General features: G+C 45.8%; 1 protein-coding gene across 2 annotated transcripts in view; it reads left to right on the plus strand.

Annotated features, from left to right (window-relative positions):
* ZRANB3 (zinc finger RANBP2-type containing 3) overlaps positions 1-23,637 on the plus strand; it is an 88,534-nt gene that overhangs the window by 42,010 nt on the left and 22,887 nt on the right. For both annotated transcript variants that reach the window (XM_075609523.1, XM_075609524.1), the window contains 5 exons: positions 3,881-4,000; positions 9,592-9,711; positions 11,245-11,424; positions 12,715-12,867; positions 17,824-18,316. In XM_075609523.1, coding sequence (XP_075465638.1) covers positions 3,881-4,000; positions 9,592-9,711; positions 11,245-11,424; positions 12,715-12,867; positions 17,824-18,316 — 1,066 coding nt within the window. The remainder of the gene's footprint in view (positions 1-3,880; positions 4,001-9,591; positions 9,712-11,244; positions 11,425-12,714; positions 12,868-17,823; positions 18,317-23,637) is intronic.

A 23,637-nucleotide genomic window follows, 5' to 3' on the forward strand; every position in this document is an offset into this window, starting at 1 on the left:
GAGGGGTGGAGAGGGGGGGAGGGGGGGGTGAAGGGGGGGGGGGGGGAGTGGGGGAAGGGGGGGGTGAAGGGGGGGGTGAAGGGCGGCGAGGGGGGGTGAAGGGAGGTGAAGGGGGGGGAGGGGGGGTGGAGGGGAGGTGAAGAGGGGGGGGGGTGGAGGGGAGTGAAGGGGAGGTGAAGGGGGGGTGGAGGGGAGGTGAAGGGGGGGGTGGAGGGCGGCGAGGGGGGTGAAGGGGAGGTGAAGGGGGGGAGGGGGGGTGGAGGGGAGGTGAAGAGGGGGGGGGGTGGAGGGGAGGTGAAGGGGAGGTGAAGGGGGGGGAGGGGGGTGAAGGGGAGGTGAAGGGGGGGGAGGGGGGGTGGAGGGGAGGTGAAGAGGGGGGGGGGGTGGAGGGGGGGGTGGAGGGGAGGTGAAGGGGGGGGTGGAGGGAGGTGAAGGGGGGGGTGAGGGGAGGTGAAGGGGGGGGTGGAGGGGAGGTGAAGGGGGGGGTGGAGGGGAGGTGAAGGGGGGGTGGAGGGGGAGGTGAAGGGGGGCTGGAGGGGGGGTGGAGGGAGGTGAGGGGTGGGTGAGGGGAGGTGAAGGGCCGCTCCCTCACCCGTCCGGCCACTCCCTCAGCCGTCCGGCCGCTCCCTCAGCCGTCCGGCCGCTCCCACGTGGATCTGAGCCGGGAGGCAGCTTGTTGTGGCCGCTCCCCCGCTGTGTCCCGGGCGCTCACTCCCCCGCTGACTGTAGCGGCGCCGGGGGTGGAGGGGAGGTGAGGGGTGGGTGAAGGGGGGTGAGGGGTGGGTGAAGGGGGGTGAGGGGTGGGTGAAGGCCGCTCACTCACCCGTCCGGCAGGTCCCACGTGGATCTGAGGCTGGAGGCAGCTTGTTGTGGCCGCTCCCCCGCTGTGTCCCGGGCACTCGCTCCCCCGCTGACTGTAGCGGCGCCGGGGGGGAGGGGGGGCTGAAAGCGCGGGAAACACGGGGAGAGGAGGAGGTGCGCGCGGGTGTGGAGGCTGATGTTCGGGGAGGAAGAGGCGGAGGCTCCGGGACCGGCGGGTATGTGAGCCCCACCCCCCCCCCGGGTCATACGTACGTGTGTGTGTGTGTGTGTGTCCCTGTGTGTGTGTCCCTGTGTGTGTGTGTGTGTGTCCCTGTGTGTGTGTTTGTGTCCCTGTGTGTCCTTTGGCCCGTCACTCCGCCTCAGGCCAATGAGAGGTGTGCGGGGGCGGACCAAGGGACCAATGAGATTTCCCCTAGGGACACCGGACAGGCAGGCAGGCAGGCAGGCATACAGTGCTTTCACTAATATAGTATAAGATGTATATATACACACACGTGTGTGTGTGTGTGTGTGTGTGTGTGTGTGTGTGTGTGTATATATATGTATATATACACACACGTGTGTGTGTGTGTGTGTGTGTATATATATATATCTATATATATCAATTAAATGTTATCCTTTTTTATGCTATGGGGCGTGTGCTCTCTCTCCTCTCTCCGCCCTCTCTCTCTCCTCCCTCTCTCTCTCCTCCCTCACTCCTGTCTCTTCAACTAGGGGCCCGTGTATCAAATGCCCCCGGGCACTCTACCCCTGATTACTTCATGCAAGTTGCTTGAGCAGTTAACTGTCATTTTTTCCCACTGAATTGCACTCGTTAGTTAAGGTAATCTAAATCTATATGGCACATATGTTATAAATTCTTGCGAAATGTGTTACTATGACAACGTTTAGCTCTTTAAGTGCATCTAGTCCCACATGCTTTCTGATCTGGTCCCTTTGGGGTACTGGTTGAAGAGCCCTGCTCTGGAACAGGAACACTAATGGCATGTTACATTAACATGGCTTCATAGGCCATGCGTAAAATGGCACAATTAAATGGATATATATAACCACAGTCTCTCCTCTACAATCTGCACGTGTCTCTCATTGTTAGCTAAATCTTCTAGTACTCAGGATTCCTTCTGCCCTAAATGCCTGCACTAGCAGCCGAGACATTGCCAGTTTCCCAGTAGTAGTACTGTATTTGAAATCCTACCTTTTCACCATGCACCCGGTCTCATTACGTAATGAGTAATGAGTACTTACGGATTGCTCAGACGTAGCATTTGATATCCAGTCAGAAATCTTTCTTGCAAGTCGTTATAAAAGCAGCACGATTCCTTTAACTTAGAAAGGAAATAATGGGGAGTGCAACATATGCAGAATCCGGCTGACTTTATACCAATTCCGGTTTAACCAAGTGCTGAAAAGGCAAGCAAATTATATCTGTACAATATAGTACAGTACTTTTGTATGTTACTATGGTACAGTACTTTTGTATGTTACTATGGTACAGGACTGCAGTATGTTACTATGGTACAGGACTGCAGTATGTTACTATGGTACAGTACTTTTGTATGTTACTATGGTACAGGACTGCAGTATGTTACTATGGTACAATACTGCAGTATGTTACTATGGTACAGTACTGCAGTATGTTACTATGGTACAGGACTGCAGTATGTTACTATGGTACAGGACTGCAGTATGTTACTATAGTACAGTACTTTTGTATGTTACTATGGTACAGGACTGCAGTATGTTACTATGGTACAGGACTGCAGTATGTTACTATGGTACAGTACTGCAGTATGTTACTATGGTACAGTACTGCAGTATGTTACTATGGTACAGGACTGCAGTATGTTACTATGGTACAGTACTGCAGTATGTTACTATGGTACAGTACTGCAGTATGTTACTATGGTACAGTACTTTTGTATGTTACTATGGTACAGGACTGCAGTATGTTACTATGGTACAGTACTGCAGTATGTTACTATGGTACAGTGCTGCAGTATGTTACTATGGTACAGTACTGCAGTATGTTACTATGGTACAGTACTGCAGTATGTTACTATGGTACAGAGCTGCAGTATGTTACTATGGTACAGTACTGCAGTATGTTACTATGGTACAGTGCTGCAGTATGTTACCATGGTATAGATCTGCAGTATGTTACTATGGTACAGTGCTGCAGTATGTTACCATGGTATAGTTCTGCAGTGTGTTACTATTTTTACAGTACTTAAGTCACAGGATTAATCATAGAAAGAAGATGTAAACGTGGGAGTTGCTGAAACGTAATTAACGTAACCTTTGAATATTTATTTAAAAAAATTAAATGTTAAGAAGGATTTCCGATCACCTAATTAGCCCTTCTATAAGTTCACACACAGTTCTCCCCAAACTATCATTTGCTTGTTGTAGATTTTCATTTGATAGAATACAGCATGTATAGTTAAATAATGTTAAATTAGTGTTTTATCTTATTTTGGTATGTACTTAGCAATTGCTTAGAAAAATGTTCATTATAACGGACGGGCATTCATATCAATATAGATTTGAGTTGTTGAAGGAACAGCTGCTTATGTTACAAAGATTTTAGGCAACCACTTCAATCATAAGAACAGTGTATTAAATCCGTTATTACTTTTAGCGTCTTGATCCCGTCACAGATTCTAATCGGGTGTAGCCTAAACCTATGTAAATAAGTTATCTTATCCGTGCTAAATTGCAGCTATCGGCTAGGGCTGTGTGGGTCAAAATGCTATGCCAGGTAGGGTAATAACAAGGTAATAACTTGGATATTCATTGCCTTTTAAAATACACGGCCCTAAACTTGTACCTGTATAAAACTGGTACCTGTATAAAACTGGTATATATGGAGAGTCCAATGGGGGAGCGTTGACAGGACAAAATGGAAAGATACGCCTGTTTACAAAAAATCTTTTTACTGTTCTGCAAGTTCACACTGGATTGCATAATAAATGTGTTCATTATTTTTTCATGCATTGAACTATAAATGAACTGCACTACTTTGTTATTCAATATGTGGCCGGTAAATGTTTGTTTCCAGGCTGGGGCCGTGAAAGACTATATAAAAATGATGCTGGAAAATGACAAGCTGAAGTTTCTGGTTTTTGGGCATCACCTCACCATGCTGCAAGCGTGCACAGAGGCCGTTATAGAAAGCAAGGTAGGCCAGGCGTGCACTGGAATGCAAGTACTGATGTGCGATTGTGCAAGAATCACTTAGCACTCCTATTGATATGTGTAATACGTGCTGGATCCTTTGAACAGAAAACTAATATATACACGGAAAATGTATCTATATTAAGAGGTTGCGCTTTGAGTGTCACAACTTCATGAAGTGTGTGCGTGTATATATAATGTATACACTATATAGATATACATATATATATATTATTTAAGTTATGGTGGGTATTTCCATTTGATATATATATATATTCGGGAAATCGTACTTCGATAAGAACAGCTCTTAGAGATGATTCTGTAGTAAAACACTTTTTGAATCCTGGCCATCAATTACCTTCTTTGAAATGCATGATTATTGATCGGGTTCCAGTCCAATAACGAGATGGTAATCGTTCTATCATAGTGTTACGACGAGAAGCAGGGGGGATTCATCTATTGGACACTTTAGCACCACGTGAACGAAAACCTACATTTGGGATGTTTAAGATGTTTAAAAAAGAAATAATAATAATAAGGCACTGTAATAACTCATGTTGCGGCCATCAATGGTGATGTCCATCAGTTTTCTGGCCAACCATTCATATGAGTTACACTATAACCTAATCCTTCAATCTCCTCACACTCATTCCCCCCCCCCCCCCCACCCCACCTGGCCACACACACAATTCCTCACAGTAATTAGCTCCCCCATAAAAATACATAGAAATACACAGAAGTTGGACCCGACCTCCGGCTGAGCTCAGCTTCCAGCGCCGGCCGTCTGTGTCCCCCGCACCCCCTGCCGGTGGCCCTGTAAGTATATTCACAATGCCACATCCCTAGGGTCCTCTCTTTTCACTTGTATTGTTCCACGCGTACGTGTTGATGTAACACTATTCAGAGAACATTATGCTGTTTATATACAATGGATGAAGTATCGATGAGTCCTAGCGTCGTAATAGACATAATGGTTTATTCAATGTGAGATATGCATAATTGCACACTAAGATGTATAACAATGTTTCAAATAGTCTGTGTGTGTGTGTGTGTGTGTGTGTGTGTGTGTGTGTGTGTGTGTGTGTGTGTGTGTGTGTGTGTGTATATATATATATATATATATATATATATATATATATATATAGTGTGTGTATGTGTATGCATATATATATATATTATATATATACTAGCTGAGAGATCCGGCGTTGCCCGTGAGTTAAATTTGCCGCTAGGAAAAGGTGGGGGGAGGGACAGTGGACAGGAGGAGGGGAGGGACGGGGACAGTGGACAGGAGGGGACAGTGGACAGGAGGGGACGTGGACAGGAGGGGGGTAGTGAACATGAGGGGGGGGGGCGGGGGACAGTGGACAGGAGGGGGGGACAGGAGGGGGAGGAGAGTGGATAGGAGGGGGGGAGAGTGGACAGGAGGGGGAGGAGAGTGGACAGTAGGGGGGGGACAGTGGACAGGAGGGGGGGGAGAGTGGACAGGAGGGGGGTGACAGTGGACAGGAGGGGGAGGAGAGTGGACAGGAGGGGGAGGAGAGTGGACAGGAGGGGGGGGCACACACACTGTGTCCCACACACACACACACACACACACACACACACACACACACACACACACACACACACAGTGTAACACACACACACACACAGTGTCACACACAGTGTCACACACACACACACACAGTGACACACACACACACACACACACATACACACACACATGTCACCTCTCCTTCCGGCCGCCGCCATGTTACTTAGTCCGCGAGGGAGGAAGGGGGTCCTTCCGTCCGCCGCCATCTTAGGTGCCGCGTGGCGGCGGCAGGCTGCCCTGCCCACTGCCTGTCCCCGCGCCGGGGAGGGAGGTGAGTGGAGCGGGAGGTGAGTGGAGCGGGAGGGAGTGGGAGGGAGGTGAGTGGAGCGGGACCTCTCCTTCCGGCCGCCGCCATGTTACTTAGTCCGCGAGGGAGGAAGGGGGTCCTTCCGTCCGCCGCCATCTTAGGTGCCGCGTGGCAGCGGCAGGCTGCCCTGCCCACTGCCTGTCCCCGCGCCTGGGAGGGAGGTGAGTGGAGCGGGAGGTGAGTGGAGCGGGAGGGAGTGGAGAGGGAGGTGAGTGGAGCGGGAGGTGAGTGGAGCGGGAGGGAGGTGAGTGGAGCGGAGGGGAGGCGGGGAGGTGAGTGGAGCACCGGGGAGGGGGGGAGGTGAGTGTGATGGGGGGGGAGAGGACAGAGAGAGAGGTGTGTGTGTGTGTTTTTTGGACCTTTGGCCCGTCACTCCGCCTCAGGCCAATGAGAGGTGTGGGGGGCGGGCCAAGGGGGTGGTGTGAGTGTGTGAGGCCAATGAGAGGTGTGCGGGGGTGGGCCAAGGGACCAATGAGATTGCCGCTAGGGACAGGGAACAGTGAAACATACATACATACAATGCTTTCAGAAATATATAGTAGATAGATAGATATAGATATATATATACCTAGATATATATAGATATATATATAGTGTGTGTGTGTATACATGTAATATTTGTTACATATGAGTTCATAGTCAATAATGGATACAAAATGGTTGTGGTATTTGAGTTGTCAGTCTGCTTAAGGTTTATTATCATGGCGCAAGATCTTTTATATTATTTAGATCTGCTTGTGTTACCATTTTGTTTAAACCCCCCTCCTTCCCCCCTTTAATTCATAGGTAATTTTGTTCAGTGCTGGAGAATTTATATAAATAGACATTGTCACAGTAGTAATAGTTTAATTTTTTTTAACCTCAATATTGCTTCTAGTTTTGCTTGAATTCTATTGGTTAAACAGGCAGTACAGGAGCGGCCAACTCCAGTCCTCAAGGGAAACCAACAGGTCAGGTTTTAAGGATATCCCTGCTTCAGCACAGGTTGTTGACCAAGCCACTGATTAAGCCACCTGTGCTGACACAGGGATATGCTTAAAACCTGACCTGTTGGTGGCCCTTGAGGACTGGAGTTGGCCGCCCCTGCATTAGTAGGATTTTTAGATCTGTAAACACAGGTGAGAAGTTGCATGGCAACAATCCGTTTCATTGAAGGAAAGTGGGTGTATTCTTCGCTTGGGGCTCTATATAAAAAGGTTGTTTGGTCACTGTGTTTATCTTGATAAAGGTCTAAGATGTTGATTGAAACGTCAATATATATGTATATGTGTGTATGTATGTATGTAGACTGTATTAGTCAATTAGACTGTAAGCTCCTCGGGGCAGGGACTCCTCTTCCTTAATGTTACTTTTATGTCTAAAGCACTTATTCCCATGACCTGTTATTTATATTATCTGTTATTTATTTGATTACCACGTGTATTACTACTGTGAAGCGCTATGTACATTAAAGGCGCTATATAAATAAAGACATACAATACAATGTATGTATGTATATGTAGCCAAGTGCCCCTGGCAATAGCCTTCTACTGGTCTCAACACTATAAGTCCTGATAGGCAGTGTTGGGGTTAAACTCCTGTGCAGGGCCTAGCCTGCAGTTGAAGCCTGGATGGGTACTATGTTGCTTTATCCAGGGGCAGGCCTAAACTAGTAGTTGGAGTATCATTCCTGGGGAGGGTACTGACTAGGTCACATGTATATGGTGTGATGCCTGTCAGTACCTAGACCTGCCCTGTTATGGGGAGGGGTTACAAGCCCTTCCCCCCGGGTATAAAAGCTGACACGCCACCAAATTGAGTACTGTAGAATGATTATGGGACAGTGTGATACCATTTTCCCTACCAGAGGGTCAAGGAGATTGGGAGGGGCTCTTGGGGCCTCAAGCCCCTGGGGTCTGCTCCAGGGCTGGAGAGGTGGCATGCTGTTATGCAATAAACCTGCCGTTGGACCAACTTCGGTGTGTGGTTATTGGAAATGAGTATTGCCTCTGGGGACCATCCTGCATTTAGCAGGATCCTCATGGGATGGAGGCGCTGCACAGTAAGAGCCAAGAGAAAGCCTGCCCTGTTGCTGCTCCCAAACTACCACTCAGACCTCCTGAACCAGCAGGTGAGCTACTGCACCGGGGACAATAACCATGTAGTGGCCGGATCTGTTGTAGTTGTCCCACTTGCAAGAAGTTCTGAGTCCTGTTCATTCTACTATTTTATTTGAGTACTTCAGGATTGGGTGATAAAAAAAGTTATTTGAACTCACAATTGGTATTATAGGACAAGCTTTCAAGCGTTTTCTCTCTTTCTCACGTCACGCAATGCTGATTTACAGAGATTCCGTGAGTTAAGCACAGATGTAAAAAACAAGATAGCCATCTAAGGCCGCGCTTATAGTGACGGCGATGCGACCGATGCCGTCGCCTTTGCGAAAGTTAGATTTCAAATTTAGGCGACGTCGCTACAAGGCCAGTGACGTCAGAAAAGGGGGGGGGCAGAGGCACGGAGAAGCTCCTGATTGGCCGCAAGGGGAGACTGTCGCCGAAAAAATCAAATAACAGGGACTACCAGATTTTTGGTAGCGCTGTCGCTTTGTCGCCGTCGCGTGCACTATAAGCGCCGGCGACAATGCATTTGTTTTGCCGCGACGGTCGCGTCGCCGGCACTATAAGCGCAGCCTGAGGCAGATGTATAGGAAAAGAATGGTAAATAAACAGACATGGTAATAAATGGATGAAAGGGACCGTGAGAAATAGGACCGTACATCTATCAGCAGTGTGCAGGGCGGGGGGGGGGGGAGAGGAAAGGGGGTTCATTGTAAAATGAACAGAGGAAGATAGAAACATTACAGAAAATGATGATTGTGTGTTAGAACTCAAAATGATAATGCTCTTTGACACTAAAACAAGAGGTCTTAATGCTGGTAGGGGGTTTCTAACACACTCATATTTGTTTGTACTTTTTCTCCACGTCTCTCTGTTAATTTTACAATTAACCCCCTCTCCCCCTGCACCCCCACCATCACAATACTGCACACTCCCCCACACACCCCTCTCCCCCTGCACGCCAACCATCACACTCCTGCACCCCGCATCCCACGCTCACACTACGGCACCCTCCCCCGCACCCCCACCGTCACACTGCTGATGGATGTAGGTTTCTATTTCTCACTGTCCCTTTCATCCATTTATTCCCCTGTCTGTTTATTTATGTGCTCTCTGCCATTCCTTTCCCATACATTTGCCTTACATAACTATCTTTTTATAAACACTACATCTGTGTTTATCAGTATTGCTGACTTGAATACGTGAGAAAATGCTCGAAATCTTGTCTTATAATAACAATTGTTAGTTTAAATAAAAGAAGATATAATACTGAAGTACTCATTTATTCTGCACTATTGCAACTGGACTAACACGGCTATTTCTACTTAATTCACAATTTTATTTAAATCATTCCTACTTTGGAGCACCCAGGTCAGGTTTTAACATACTAATTGTGTGTGTGTGTGTGTGTGTGTGTGTACATGTAATGTAGTTAGAGACTTTATATAGACTGTCCTATACTATAAATTGAATTCATAATGGTAGAGAAGGCCCTGTGTGTTCAAATGTTGCTTTTAAATGCTTTACTTATCTCTCTTATATACATGTTAGGGCGAGTTCCATTAATCATTTGTTCTGCAATCATTTGCTTTCAGGTGCGATACATTCGGATTGATGGAAGTGTCCCGTCCGCAGAGAGAATTCACCTTGTCCATCAGTTCCAAAGTGACCCAGAAACTCGTGTAGCTATTCTTAGTATTCAAGCTGCAGGTCAGGTAGGAGATTTAAAGACGACGTGTCCAGTGTTTAATCCCTAATCTGGTTTTCTATTTAGTCCATAGAACGTGCATAATAAAATGATTGCGTTTCCTACAGCTTTGTCTGTTGATTGTTGCCATTGCAAGATGTTCCTATTGTGACTGTAACCAGTTTTGATTGTTCACAGACAGTTGGATAAAATGATATCTCATCACTAAGGTTAAAATTGGAGTTATTACAGTGGAGTCCTTGAGATTTATACTATAGACCCCTACCTGTAATACATACTGTAGACCAGGAGTTTGTGTGGCACCTTAATTCACAGGAAAAGAAATAATAGAAAAAGTATATTTATTAAATAATAATAATAAAAAAATCTCCCTTGTGTTTATCCTGCATTACGTTCAGGCTGACCGATATAGAAATCACTTTTCTTAACCGCAACGGCTTAAATGTATGTAACAACTTGCTGCTCAGACTGTATCCATGGCCTTGAGAACGTCGCACCCCACAGCTGGGTGACGCCCAGGCCCTTATTGTTTGTCTGAGCATGCGATACTAGATTTCTATTAAAGCCGGGAGTTTGTTTCATTGTTTTTTAAGCTATTCATTTTGCCCTCATTCATTTTAAACCATGTCAGAGCTTGAAAAAAAAAAAAAATCAGCTATTTCAGGAAGAATGGAGAGACCAGTGCGGATTTGTACAGTGTGGTGAACAGATCACTTGTACCGGGTGGTGTGAGAGGGTTACAAGTACTTCTAGTATTATAAAACAAAACAGAATCATCCTGATCACACATGGATCCTGATGGGTGGGACACGTGGATGTTGTAATACTCGTCGGCGCACCTGTAGAGCTGAAATAAACTGTATTTGGGTAATATTATGAAGATGAACTATAAAGTAAACATACTGCACACAAGTTAAAATTAGATTATAACCTTTATTTGGAAGGGGAATAAAACACAATGGTGGCACTCGCGAAGAGTCTTAAAAGTATGAATATTGATAAGTGGCAGACAAATAGAACAGCTTTGCCATCCCCTGCTGTAGATGCCCGGTGTATGATCACGCAGGCATTATTCTTAACAAGTGTCAAATGGAAGAGATCTATTAACACCTTATATACTTACTGTGCTCAAAGTGCTTCACAATAACAGCCCAGTGCGCAGAACATAGGAATTGTTTCTGACACCGTCCCAGCCCAGATGAGCTTAAAATCTATGTTTTTGGTGCCTGAGGCACAGGGAGACGAAGTGACTTGCCCAAAGTCACAAGCAGCTGACTCTGGGAATTGAGCCAGGCTCCCCTGAGTCACACTGTGTCATGGTTTACAGAGTCAGTATCTTTACTCACTGAGCCGCTACTTCTGCATTGGGAGCTGTTTAAATCACAGTATCCTTGTCTTGTGACACATAGCAAGTCACCTTATCACCCTTGTGCATCATGGCATCAAATTAACAGATCTATAATTCAAAACATTACTATTATTTATCATGTGAGAATCATGCCACCTTTGTTAGCAAACCTGTTGTTTTTTCTTTGGCTAGGGGCTAACTTTCACAGCGGCCACTCATGTTGTATTTGCCGAGCTGTACTGGGATCCTGGCCATATTAAACAAGCAGAAGACCGGGCCCATCGTATTGGGCAGAGTAATTCTGTGCATATCCATTATCTTATTGCCAAAGGAACCCTGGATACCCTGATGTGGGGGATGTTGAATCGAAAGGTACAGTGTGTTTTCCCAAGCGCACCAGTTTGAGTGTATTTCTAGTGCAAACACAGCTTTGTACCAATATTCCATCTCTTAATGATGCACGCTCTAAAAATACATCTATCTTCCACCTGTCTAGTCATTTAACATAGCCTAATTTGTAAAGAAAAGAATACAGAGAGCTCAGCTATAATAAAGGCATCCATTGTGAATCACTGTGAGTCACACAAGAGATGCCATCTTTCCTAGCTCCCCCATCTCCCTGTGCAACCACACACCCACTCCTCCGCTTCTTACTGCTTTTATTCATTTGTTGGTTCTGTTATTCAACAAGTAGAGACAAAGGATTGTGGGGTCATTTCAAGGAGGGCAGGACATCTCGGAGAATTTCCACGTAAAATCCCTCAATGTCTTCCAAAGCAGCAGGTCTGAGGGTTCGTTTTGTTTTCAAACCTAAAATGTAGAATTATTCCACCACAGTGTTTTACCGTCATGACGTGAATACAGCAATAAAACTGCCTTTTGTCTCAATATTAACTTAAAATTGGACGCACTTAAAAGCTGGATTCGCTAAGCAGTTATCACCATGAGAAGCTTCTGAAACATATTGCCTTAACATGTACAGTATGTAATACACATGCAGCTGTATGGCCGTTTTCCCTATTATCCTTCTCTGAAACAACAACGTTTGTTTGTAGTGTTTTTGGTTATATTGAGTGCGGCACCTTTAGTCTCGTAGATGAAATATTGATGTTAATTTTCTGTTTTGTCTGTCTGTACTTGGGAGTTGTAGCTGCGTTGTTATTAATGTAAATACACCCCAACTAATAAAGCATCTCCCATTGGTCCAGGACCTGTCACTTTTTGTGGTAATTAGTTGCAACTTTCTCGATCATGTTGTTGGTCAGAAGGATTTTGAACCTATACGAGTTCCTCTCATTTGCTACAACAGCCGGTCCCCCGTCTGCACAAAACTTGTCTTACTAATGTTAATTGTGACTGTGGCTGAGAGAGTCATTGCAACTGTGGCTGAGAGAGTCATTGTAACTGTGGCTGAGAGAGTCATTGGAACTGTGGCTGAGAGAGTCATTGTAACTGTGCTGAGAGAGTCATTGTAACTGTGGCTGAGAGAGTCATTGTAACTGTGGCTGAGAGAGTCATTGTAACTGTGGCTGAGAGAGTCATTGTAAATGTGGCTGAGAGAGTCATTGTAACTGTGGCTGAGAGAGTCATTGTAACTGGCTGAGAGAGTCATTGTAACTGTGGCAGAGGGAGCCAACGTAACACACCTTCTTTCGCACTCAGGCAAAAGTTACAGGTAACACGTTGAACGGAAAGAAGGAAAAAATCCAGGCCGAAGAAGATGATAAAGATAAGTGGGGCTTCCTGAGCTTTGCTAAGTCATGGACCCCAAATGAAGATTTGGAAGAGCTGAAAGATGAACTTCTCTTCACTAACGTGAGCCCCCACAATGCCTTTTGTTGTTTTTGAGCTGAACATTTTTGATATGTCGTTGCTTGGACTGACGTAGAAGCTTAGTGGGGAGAACTCTGTGCTTTAAATCCAGCATCAGCCATAGTCACATTGTCTCCCTGTACCTCAGGCACTATCATTAGATTGTAAGCTCTTTGGCGAGAGGACTCCCGCCTGCAAAATTTAACGAACACGGTCAGTGCTAGAAAATAAAAAATATATATTATGTAAGGATATGTTCCATTATTATGTCATTACCACCATTTAAATCTCTAACCCAATGCCACGATCTTGCTATACTTTCTTACCATCATAGGCCATTTTTGACGTTTTTGTCATAACAATTCGTATAAACTGCCCCAAAATGTGTTTGTTAGGAATTAAAGTAGCAGTTCCCCTTACTCATTTTAGTTTGACCCCTACCTCCTTTCTTTAACCTGGAATGGAATTAGTGGTTCTCTGCAGCTGAAATGCACTATCTCCAACTCCGGGGGCTCACTAATTCCCAGGATACTTACCGGTAAAAGTGCCCACCAGGGGAAACAAAATGGTAGTTTAAATCTCCTGTGTTATGTGGGCCAATAGGAAACGGCGACCTCAACTCATCCGTTGTGGCTTCCAATTGGCACGTGTGATGGGGAATTTAATACCAGGAAGTACCAGCAGTATGGTCTGTACCGTGAAACCGCTGGGTCCTTGGAGCTGAGAGTAACGCGGTTCAGCTTCTGGAACCCACCGGTTCCTAATATGGTAGCAATATACGGAGCCCATATTTTGACCCTACTTTATAAGGTCAGCGTGTTGGCTGGACCAATCTCTTGATACTCAATGTACATGCAGCAGAGACGCTGACACAGGAGTAGACATCTCCAGTCCTCAAGGGCCACCAACAGGTCAGGTTTTCAGGATATCCCTGCTTCAGCACAGGTTGAGCCACCTTCAGGGTTATCCTGAAAACCTGACCTGTTGGTGACCCTTGAGGACTGGAATTGGCCTCCCCCGCTTTAGTGGGTCCCTGAACCTAATGTGGGCCCCTATGATGCACAGTGAGTGTCATGCTGTCAATGCTCGTATTCTAGGGGGAGGTTACGTTGTAATGAAAGTCGAGCCCCTCCACTCGTGTGCACGTCACAACAATGTGATGACTGCCCCAACTGACAGGGTTAATTCAATTACAGAATAAGTGTGTCCAGTTTTCCTATTCATACAAAGTCCCACATGCAAATCTACAGCAATGCTTTGTCTGTGTCTACACTTTGGGAACAAAGAAGGAGCACACTTGAAATAAGTACATTTTATAGCAACAAAACTACTGTGCATAAAAACACTGCCTCTCTATAGCAACAGACTTTTCCTGGCTCGTAAAAATAGACCATTGTAAATCTCTCATACATATCATTTCGGTTTGCTTTAAACCTCCTCCTTTTGTTGCGAGACCTCACTTTGTGAAATGGTAAAAGTGTCTTTTATGTAAATAGTTGAAGGTCATTTTTATTCTTCAGCACGCTGCATTGATTTATTCAAGCGTCTCTTTATTACTCATGTAATCGTGGGCTTGAAGGTTTTTGTGATGACCCACTTGGGTATGCAGCGCACCTTTTTATGTGCCTTATTTAGAATGAATTTATTTTGATCTGACGGTTTGATGTTACAAGCTGATAACCGGCCTCTAGCAGAGCTATCAGTTTTGACACAGAAAGATGGGGCTTGTTCAGGACTTCTCAAGGTTCTGGTTTTGCTTTGCTATGTTTGGTTCATTCTAATTTGACATCCTTACATCTTTTGGATTTATAATTTGATGTCAAATATTTACTCATACACAGTCTTGGCAAGTTCAAACCCCAAACCCACTACATTGTATATATATTTGTGTCAGTTGGAGTGCTACTGGGATAGTGACCGAAAGACAAGAATTGCCCAATGCTACATCCAATATGACAAATTATTTAGTACAGTACTATGTACTCTATGTATAACTTCATATGTATGGGTCATTTAGTTCAATCCTTTGGCCAAAACATTTTAAGCCTTTATCCACGTCATGTTCTACTTTACCAATAATATGCTGTCTTACGTATTTCTTCCACTGAATAGAGAGAAAACAAAACACTACAGCCAGCAGCAGGGAGGTGTGTGACAATGACACATATTTATGATGAAAGAATACAGATAAAATGCATAGTAATGTACTAAATAATTTGTCATATTGGATGTAGCATTTGGAGATTTCTTGCCTTTTGTTGTAAATATTTATTGATTCGTGGAAAAAAAAAAAAACATTACACCAGGGGTGCGCAAACGGGGCTAGGGGGCGCGAGATTTTTTTTTGGGAAGGGGTGGAGGGCGTGGCGGTTGCAAAAGCCCCACGCTCTTCCCCAAGGCATGACTGCGCGAGGCCTCTGTAAATTCCCTTTACTGTGACTGTCAGCTTGAGCGACGTCGCAGGGTCATTTGATGCTTCAAAGTAGGTAAAGGGGGGTGTAAGCAGTGGGGGAGAGCAGGCAGGGGGGGGGGGCCAGAGCAAAAATTTGTGCACCCCTACATTACTGCAGAAGTGCAATACTGTACTATACATAGTTACTTATATAAATGAAATGACATTTACATAGCCACCCACTAGGGCAGGAAGCTTGCAGCATTCTTGCTGCATTTTGCTGCATTGCAATTTCCAAAAGCAAGAACATTTATTAATTCTCTGCATACTTCCAAGGCCCGTGCATTTATACAAGATTGTTATGGTTAGTATGCAGTCTGTATTAACAAGGTATAATATCAGTGGTCAATATTACTCCTTCACTACTGTTTTCCTAAAGTGCTCAGAAGCCACGTGGAACCTATTTCTGTAAACTGTGGTTGCAAAATGTGCAGCCATCATCTATCTCCCTGACCAGGGCGGCAAAGAAAAACAAAACACTGTTACCATACTAACCTGCATGCAGCCATTTAATGTACCCTCAGACCTACACTGTCTGCTGGACCTGACAGGATTGACTAAACCCTGCATGTGAACTGGTCATTGTATGATCTGTTGGTCTCATTAGCAGCATAGAGTTGAACAGCTGATGTGCCCTGCTGGGTGTGAGGCTGTTTCCAAGACTGTCCAATTAAATCTGTTGATTTTTTTTGTGAGGATGAGAGCGAGTATCAGCTGTAATAAACAAAAAGAAGATTAGTGTTCTTGTACTTTTGAGAAGGCACGGCGCTGGGAACATTATTAAATCATATTTAACTGGTGACACACGTAGAATCTAGGAGCCGGTCCCATTTCCCCTGGCTTTCTGCAATGTTACGGGTTTGGTCTCCTGCAGTGATTGTCCTAATTTGCAGAGGTCTCGATGCAGTACAAGACTAGCACTAGTGCTGTGTAATGTGCTATCCATGGTCCTGTAGCCAAGATGTCTAGTGCTGCGTCTAACGGCTAGCAATGTTAGAAACCACTTCCACCAGTTTGCTGCTCTTATCTTTTCCAATGGCCAGCAAGACAATCCATACTACATAGATTAGTCAGTGTGATTATAGTTCACTAAACCAGGGGTGCTCAACTTCAGTCCTCAAGACCCCTCCCCCCCCCCCCCCCCAACAGGTCAGGTTTTAAGGATATCCTAGCTTCAGCACAGGCGTCTCAATCAGTGGCTCAGTCAAAGACTGAGCCACTGATTGAGCCACCTGTGCTGAAGCAGGGACTGATTGAGCCACCTGTGCTGAAGCAGGGATAGGGGGGTCTTGAGGACTGGAGTTGAGCACCACTGGACTACACCAACAAATACAACTGTGCATATGATAATTATTATCGTTTTATAGTGCAGCAGATACACAATACTAATACATTGTGTAAACACACTTTACAATATGCCTATGCGACAAGGCATTCATGTTGGTCTCTAACTTGGCCAGTCCTGCTATGAACTTGGTTTACACTTCACATCACAAACGCCCAAACTCTGCTGGTTGCTTGTAGTGATGAGTAATTTACATACATGTAGAATAGTGGTGTCCGTCGCTGTCTGCTTTGCCATTACACCACATCTAAGTTCCCCTGTTCAATGCTATGAAGACATCTTCACTATGATGGAGAGGCGTCCCGCTCCATTCATTTGAGTTGAACTAATATATTCTCCTGCATGGGAGACCTCTTCACAGCATATTGAAAGGACTAGGTGTCCGTGGCCCATTGGCCATTCGTAATCTGTGAATTGATTGTAGTCCATGGAACAGCTTCCATGCAGAGGTGGTTAATGTAGTGAAGGGAATTCAAAGCTTCTTACGGTAGACACAATGGTAGCCTAATTTGAGGATTAAATGGAGTCTGTGGCTTCACAGCAGCCAGAGCAAGTGTCAGACTAGGAGGGTCAAGTGGCCTGATCCATCACCAATTTCTATAGTGTGTGTGTGTGTGTGTGTGTGTGTGTGTGTGTGTGTGTGTGTGTGGTGTTTTCATGATAAATGAGCTGTCAAGATTTGGGTGTGATCAATAAGTTATACGTTTTGAAATGGCATTAAGTAGATAGCAGTCAGATGTGTATCTGGCTCTACCACCCTGAACAGCTGTGAGGCTGATATTACCAGTAAGAACTATATTAAAGATCATCGAGGAATCGGTCTCAATCTTGCTTCTTTAACGGAAAATCAAGTGTTTTCTTGTTATTACCTGTATGTATTTATTTTTAAGCTAATGTATGTCTGTGTGCATTTGATTAGTTAAATTAACATAATATGTATGTGTATTGAGATAAGTCTACCATGAAAAATGCGATCAGATTTTTATCAAAATGGACATAATAGGGACTTAGAGTTTAAGAAAGGAAAAATCCCTCTGCAGCATAATTTAGCAGTGCAAGAGTGGTGAGTAATGGCAGATTGCAGTGTGCCCTGCAAGTAGTGTTAAGCTTTTTATTTATGCTCCCTTTCTAGTAACATGTGATAAAATTGCTTCCCTCTTAGTTCGAAAAGGAAAAGCAGCACGATATCCGCTCCTTCTTTTCACCCAAACCTGACGCAGAGAAGAAGCGCAAACGGCTTCAGGGTGACGGAGCTCCTGAGCAAACAGACGAGGAAGAACTCCTGCAAACCCCTGACATAGTGCAAGCAGGAGACACTGCGGAACGCAAGGTCTCAGCGGACGACAGCAGTGAGGTTGTGGATGTCGACGCGCTTTACCCCGATAATGACTTTGAGCAGCAGGCCAAGCGATTCCGACCCGTAGGGATGCACACCCCGAAAAGCCGCAGTACAGGGAAGAGGAAGTCATGGAGCGGCAAACCCAGCGCCTTGTTCTCCTCGCCGAGGGCTCGAGGGGTTTCTGAAGGCACGTCGCTGACCCCGCCAAGGCTTCCGCTGGCAGAAATAAAGCACTGGGATTGTACGGCTTGCACCTACACCAATAATTCCTTGCTGCCTTACTGCGAAATGTGCGAGAGTCCCAGAGACGGTGACGGTGAGTTCAGGGGAATAGCGAAGCTTGAGAAAAGTTGTCCTTCAAGCAATAGTCAGACAGCAGGTGTAAAGGTAGCTCACCGTATAAGGATCCTGGGATAACATTTCACGGACAGGTATTCAGTTGCTAATTCTCATGCTGTTTATTGTGGAGTTGTGTTAATCACAGGAATACTGTTTCAAGCCACGCTGGGCTCCTTCGTCAGGTCAGTGATACAGAGTGCCAAGGAGCTATTACATTTACCTAAAAATTGAGCGTTTTCACGCTGCAATATAACGAACGTAATTGCTGCATCTGGAAGTGAGTAAGTTCAGTATCGCTATTCCGGCCGCCATATTGGTAGAGTTCCTACCAAGCGATAATTGTTGTGCACTACTACAAGCAAAACAAAAAAAAACCCAGGCGTGGGAACCAATATGGCACCCGATTTAGTGATGCTGGATTTGTAGTACTCACTTCTGGATGAAGCAATCACTTCTGTTTTTTAGCGAAGCAAAAACGCTTCATTTGGGGTATATATAGCAGCACCCTGTCGCTTTGTATCACCAAACTGATGAAGAGGCCTGCGTGGCTCGAAACATTGTTTCTGTGATCAACCCGACTCCATAATAAACAGCATGAGAATTGGCCACTAAATACCTGTCTTTGGAACCTGTTATCCTAGGATCAGCATCCAGGTATTTTTTTTAGGTGTGCTAGCGTTACTACTTCTTTCTGACTATTGCATTTAGTGTGGCCATACTACAAAAGGTCAGCACCCTTTACTGATTTTACCCCTTTTCAGGCTAAATATCCCTCTTTTTGTAATATTGGACCCTTAAAGCAGTCAGTCTGCCCTGTTTGGGGGGGAATTTTATATGTATGTATGTACGTATAAAATACCCCCCCAGACATGGAAGACTGACGTATACATATACATACACTCTCTCGATCTTCTTTCTTGGTTAGACTAAAGCTCAAGATAGCCCAAATACACTGACTAAGCCATGTAATTCTGCAAACAGCAGCGATTTTTATAGTGGTGCCAGGATTTAAAGGAGCAGGTCAACGAAGTGGGTGAAAAAAAATGTATATTTGTAATATTTTATCCGTATAATTGAAAAAAATGTATATCGGTATAGCCGGAAAGATTCACTCATCTTTAAAGTAACTGTACTACATTTTCCACAAGATAGAAATAAGAATATGAATCACTTGTTAGTAACACTGGATTCCAACATATCGGCAACAAAGCTAACGAGTTTGATTTAACACTTAGCGATTTAGTGAGGACATCATTTGCTGAACACGGTGGAACCATTCATTCGCCATGGAATTAATTCATTCATTTAACTGTTTACGTGTCATTCAGCTACATTGAACCTATTTAACTTGCTATTGCCCATAGTTTACTTCCATCCAAGGCTGTACTCCTGTTATAAACAGCGTGTGAGAGAAGTAATACTGTTTTTGTGTGTCCATGTCCTAAATGCGAGAGTCACACTCAGCACTGCTTAATACCGTATGCGTTTTTTTAGGGGCACTGTCCCGGGAATTAATGCTACATATTATATGAGGCTTCCGATTGTCCATGAAGGTGCAACCGATACTATTACATCTGTGCAGGATTAGGTATTTCAGGTTCTTCTTTAATAATGTTTAACAGCCAATGTCCCTTTAAAACCCCCAGAACTGCAGAAGGTAAATGTGTATATGCATATTTATAAAGACTGCGGAGGGGATAACGACTCCACCTGAGCATCAATCTGTGGCTGTGTCTCCTTTCAAAGTGAAAGGTGCCAATTTCTGTCAAGAACACGCGTTTCCGAGCTGCTATGGCATGGCATTAAGCTGGCACAAATGGACCTTTCTGATTAATGTCAGCGGGATGTGAATTCAATGGGCAGGAGCGGAGGTCCCGTTTCCATGGCAGCAAATAAGCCTAACATTCATACCCCTGCTGCTTTTCTTTCCCCTTTCTGGAGATGTATGATCAAAAGGGCAATGAAATTATAGATTTCCAGTTCTTTCACAGACTAATGATGCAGTAGGTGCATTACTTAGTAACTACCTGCTATGTGCAGCTAAGGTGTCATCGGAGCTAAAGTTTGCAGTGTGTCAAAAAAAAAATAAGTTTCCATTTCTTCTGAAGCTGTAGTATTTTCAGAAGATGGAGAACGAGGGTTTGGTTCCATATGAAAGACTTGCAATAAGTAGAAATAGCTGTGTTCGTTCAGTTGCGATAGTAGAGTAAGCGAATACTTAGTATTAGGAGGTACCTGTTTTATTTGGACTAACAAGTGATATTATAAGACAAGCTTTTGAGAGCGCTCCTCAGAGATATCAATTGTTAGTCCACATGAAATGCTGAAGTACTCATTTACTCTGCAGTGTATATATAAGGCTGGAACAGATACAGCATACAGCCCAGTTAACAAGTTGGAGTGTACGTTGAGTGTTTGTAATATTCACAACACGGTGACATTACATGCACATAACATTGGTGACGAGCAAATGCTTGAAATGTTTCTGTCGTAATACTGGATTAATGATACACATTATATGTTCCATCCTATGTTCAATTGTATAATGGTAAAGTGAACACAGGCGCAAACAAATAAAAAGTGGACACTAATAATAAGTGACTAATCAAAAACTTAAATAAGTGAAAAATGTGATAAAATTTAAGTAAATACAGTTTCACCCCCTGCTCTGGAACCCACTGGGAGGGGTAGTCTTCACTCTTCCCCCAGAGTAACAGCAAAACACACAAAATCCACGGGAGCATGGGGAGGAAACAAATAAATATTTAAGTGCAGCAAAAATGACATCCTATGTTCATAAATGTGAAAATGTGCCTGTGAGGCGGGTGGTACGGGGCTTGAGATGTGCCTGTGAGACGGGTGGTACGGGGCTTGAGATGTGCCTGTGATACGGGTAATTTGGGGCTTGAGATGTGCCTGTGAGACGGGTGGTACGGGGATTGAGATGTGTCTGTGAGACGGGTGGTACGGGGCTTGAGATGTGCCTGTGAGACGGGTGGTACGGGGATTGAGATGTGCCTGTGAGACGGGTGGTACGGGGATTGAGATGTGCCTGTGAAATGGGTGGTACGGGGATTGAGATGTGTCTGTGAGACGGGTGGTACGGGGATTGAGATGCGCCTGTGAGACGGGTGGTACTGGGCTTGAGATGTGCCTGTGAGACGGGTGGTACGGGGCATGAGATGTGCCTGTGAGACGGGTGGTATGGGGCTTGAGATGTGCCTGTGAGACGGGTGATCCAGGGATTGAGATGTCTGTGAGACGGGTGGTACGGGGCTTGAGATGTGTCTGTGAGACAGGTGGTACGGGGATTGAGATGTGCCTGTGAGACGGGTGGTACGGGGCTTGAGATGTGCCTGTGAGACGGGTGGTACGGGGATTGAGATGTGCCTGTGAGACGGGTGGTACGGGGTTGAGATGTCTGTGAGACGGGTGGTATGGGGATTGAGATGTCTGTGAGACGGGTGGTACGGGGCTTGAGATGTGTCTGTGAGACGGGTGGTACGGGGCTTGAGGTGTGCCTGTGAGACGGGTGGTACGGGGCTTGAGATGTGCCTGTGAGACGGATGGTACGGGGCTTGAGATGCGCCTGTGAGACGGGTGGTACGGGGCTTGAGATGTGCCTGTGAGACAGGTGGTACGGGGCTTGAGATGTGCCTGTGAGACGGGTGGTACGGGGCTTGAGATGTGTCTGTGATACGGGTAATACGGGGCTTGAGATGTGCCTGTGAGACGGGTGGTACGGGGCTTGAGATGTGCCTGTGAGACGGGTGGTACGGGGCTTGAGATGTGCCTGTGAGACGGGTGGTACGGGGCTTGAGATGTGCCTGTGAGACGGGTGGTACGGGGCTTGAGATGTGCCTGTGAGACGGGTGGTACGGGGCTTGAGATGTGCCTGTGAGACGGGTAATACGGGGCTTGAGATGTGCCTGTGATACGGGTAATACGGGGCTTGAGATGTGCCTGTGAGACGGGTGGTACGGGGCTTGAGATGTGCCTGTAAGACGGGTGGTACGGGGCTTGAGATGTGCCTGTGAGACGGGTGGTACGGGGCTTGAGATGTGCCTGTGAGACGGGTGGTACGGGGCTTGAGATGTGCCTGTGAGACGGGTGGTACGGGGCTTGAGATGTGCCTGTGAGACGGGTGGTACGGGGCTTGAGATGTGCCTGTGAGACGGGTGGTACGGGGCTTGAGATGTGCCTGTGAGACGGGTGGTACGGGGCTTGAGATGTGCCTGTGAGACGGGTGGTACGGGGCTTGAGATGTGTCTGTGATACGGGTAATACGGGGCTTGAGATGTGCCTGTGAGACGGGTGGTACGGGGCTTGAGATGTGCCTGTAAGACGGGTGGTACGGGGCGTGAGATGTGTCTGTGAGACGGGTGGTACGGGGCTTGAGATGTGCCTGTGAGACGGGTGGTACGGGGCTTGAGATGTGCCTGTGAGACGGGTGGTACGGGGCTTGAGATGTGCCTGTGAGACGGGTGGTACGGGGCTTGAGATGTGCCTGTGAGACGGGTGGTACGGGGCTTGAGATGTGCCTGTGAGACGGGTGGTACGGGGCTTGAGATGTGCCTGTGAGACGGGTAATACGGGGCTTGAGATGAGGAGCTCAAGTCTGACAGTTTAATGTTTATTACTGCTGCCACTATTGAGATATTTGCAAATGCATCATGTTCTGTTGCTGTGCCTGTGCTACTCACTGTGGGTAACAGCAACAGCAACAGCTCGGTGTTCATGAGAGGCCATGATACTGACCAGAGCAGGGTCCTCAACCCCCGTCCCTCCAGCAGGTCAGGCTTTCAGGATACACCTGCTTCAGCACAGGTAGCTCAAGCAGTCCGTGCTTCAGCACAGACGGTTCAATCAGTAGCTCAGTCTCCGATTGAGCCTCCTGTGCTGAAGCTGGGATATCCTGAAACCCCTGGACTAGAGCATTAGAAATGCTTTAATTGAGCGGGGAAATTTTGAGCTGTGGGAGGAGCGGCTCGGTGAGGAAAGACACTGACTGGCACGGACTTCGGAGCAGGGGAACCTGGTTCAATTCCCGGTGTCGGCTCCTTGTGACCTTGGACTGATCCCTTTATCTCCCTGTGCCTCAGACACCAAAGCGCCACGTAAAACTAGCAGCGCTATACAGCAAATTATTATTATCATTATTATTAAATGCCTCTGCGATATAACTCGAACTGGCTACACGTGGCTACAGATTAGTGTTGTCTAATTGTTGCTTGAAGTAAGCGTGTTGTGCACCGGGAGCTAAGTTATCTCCCATCTTATCGCTTTGTTTTGAAATTG

This window comes from Ascaphus truei, chromosome 7 (genome assembly GCF_040206685.1).
Source record: "Ascaphus truei isolate aAscTru1 chromosome 7, aAscTru1.hap1, whole genome shotgun sequence".
NCBI lineage: Eukaryota > Metazoa > Chordata > Amphibia > Anura > Ascaphidae > Ascaphus > Ascaphus truei.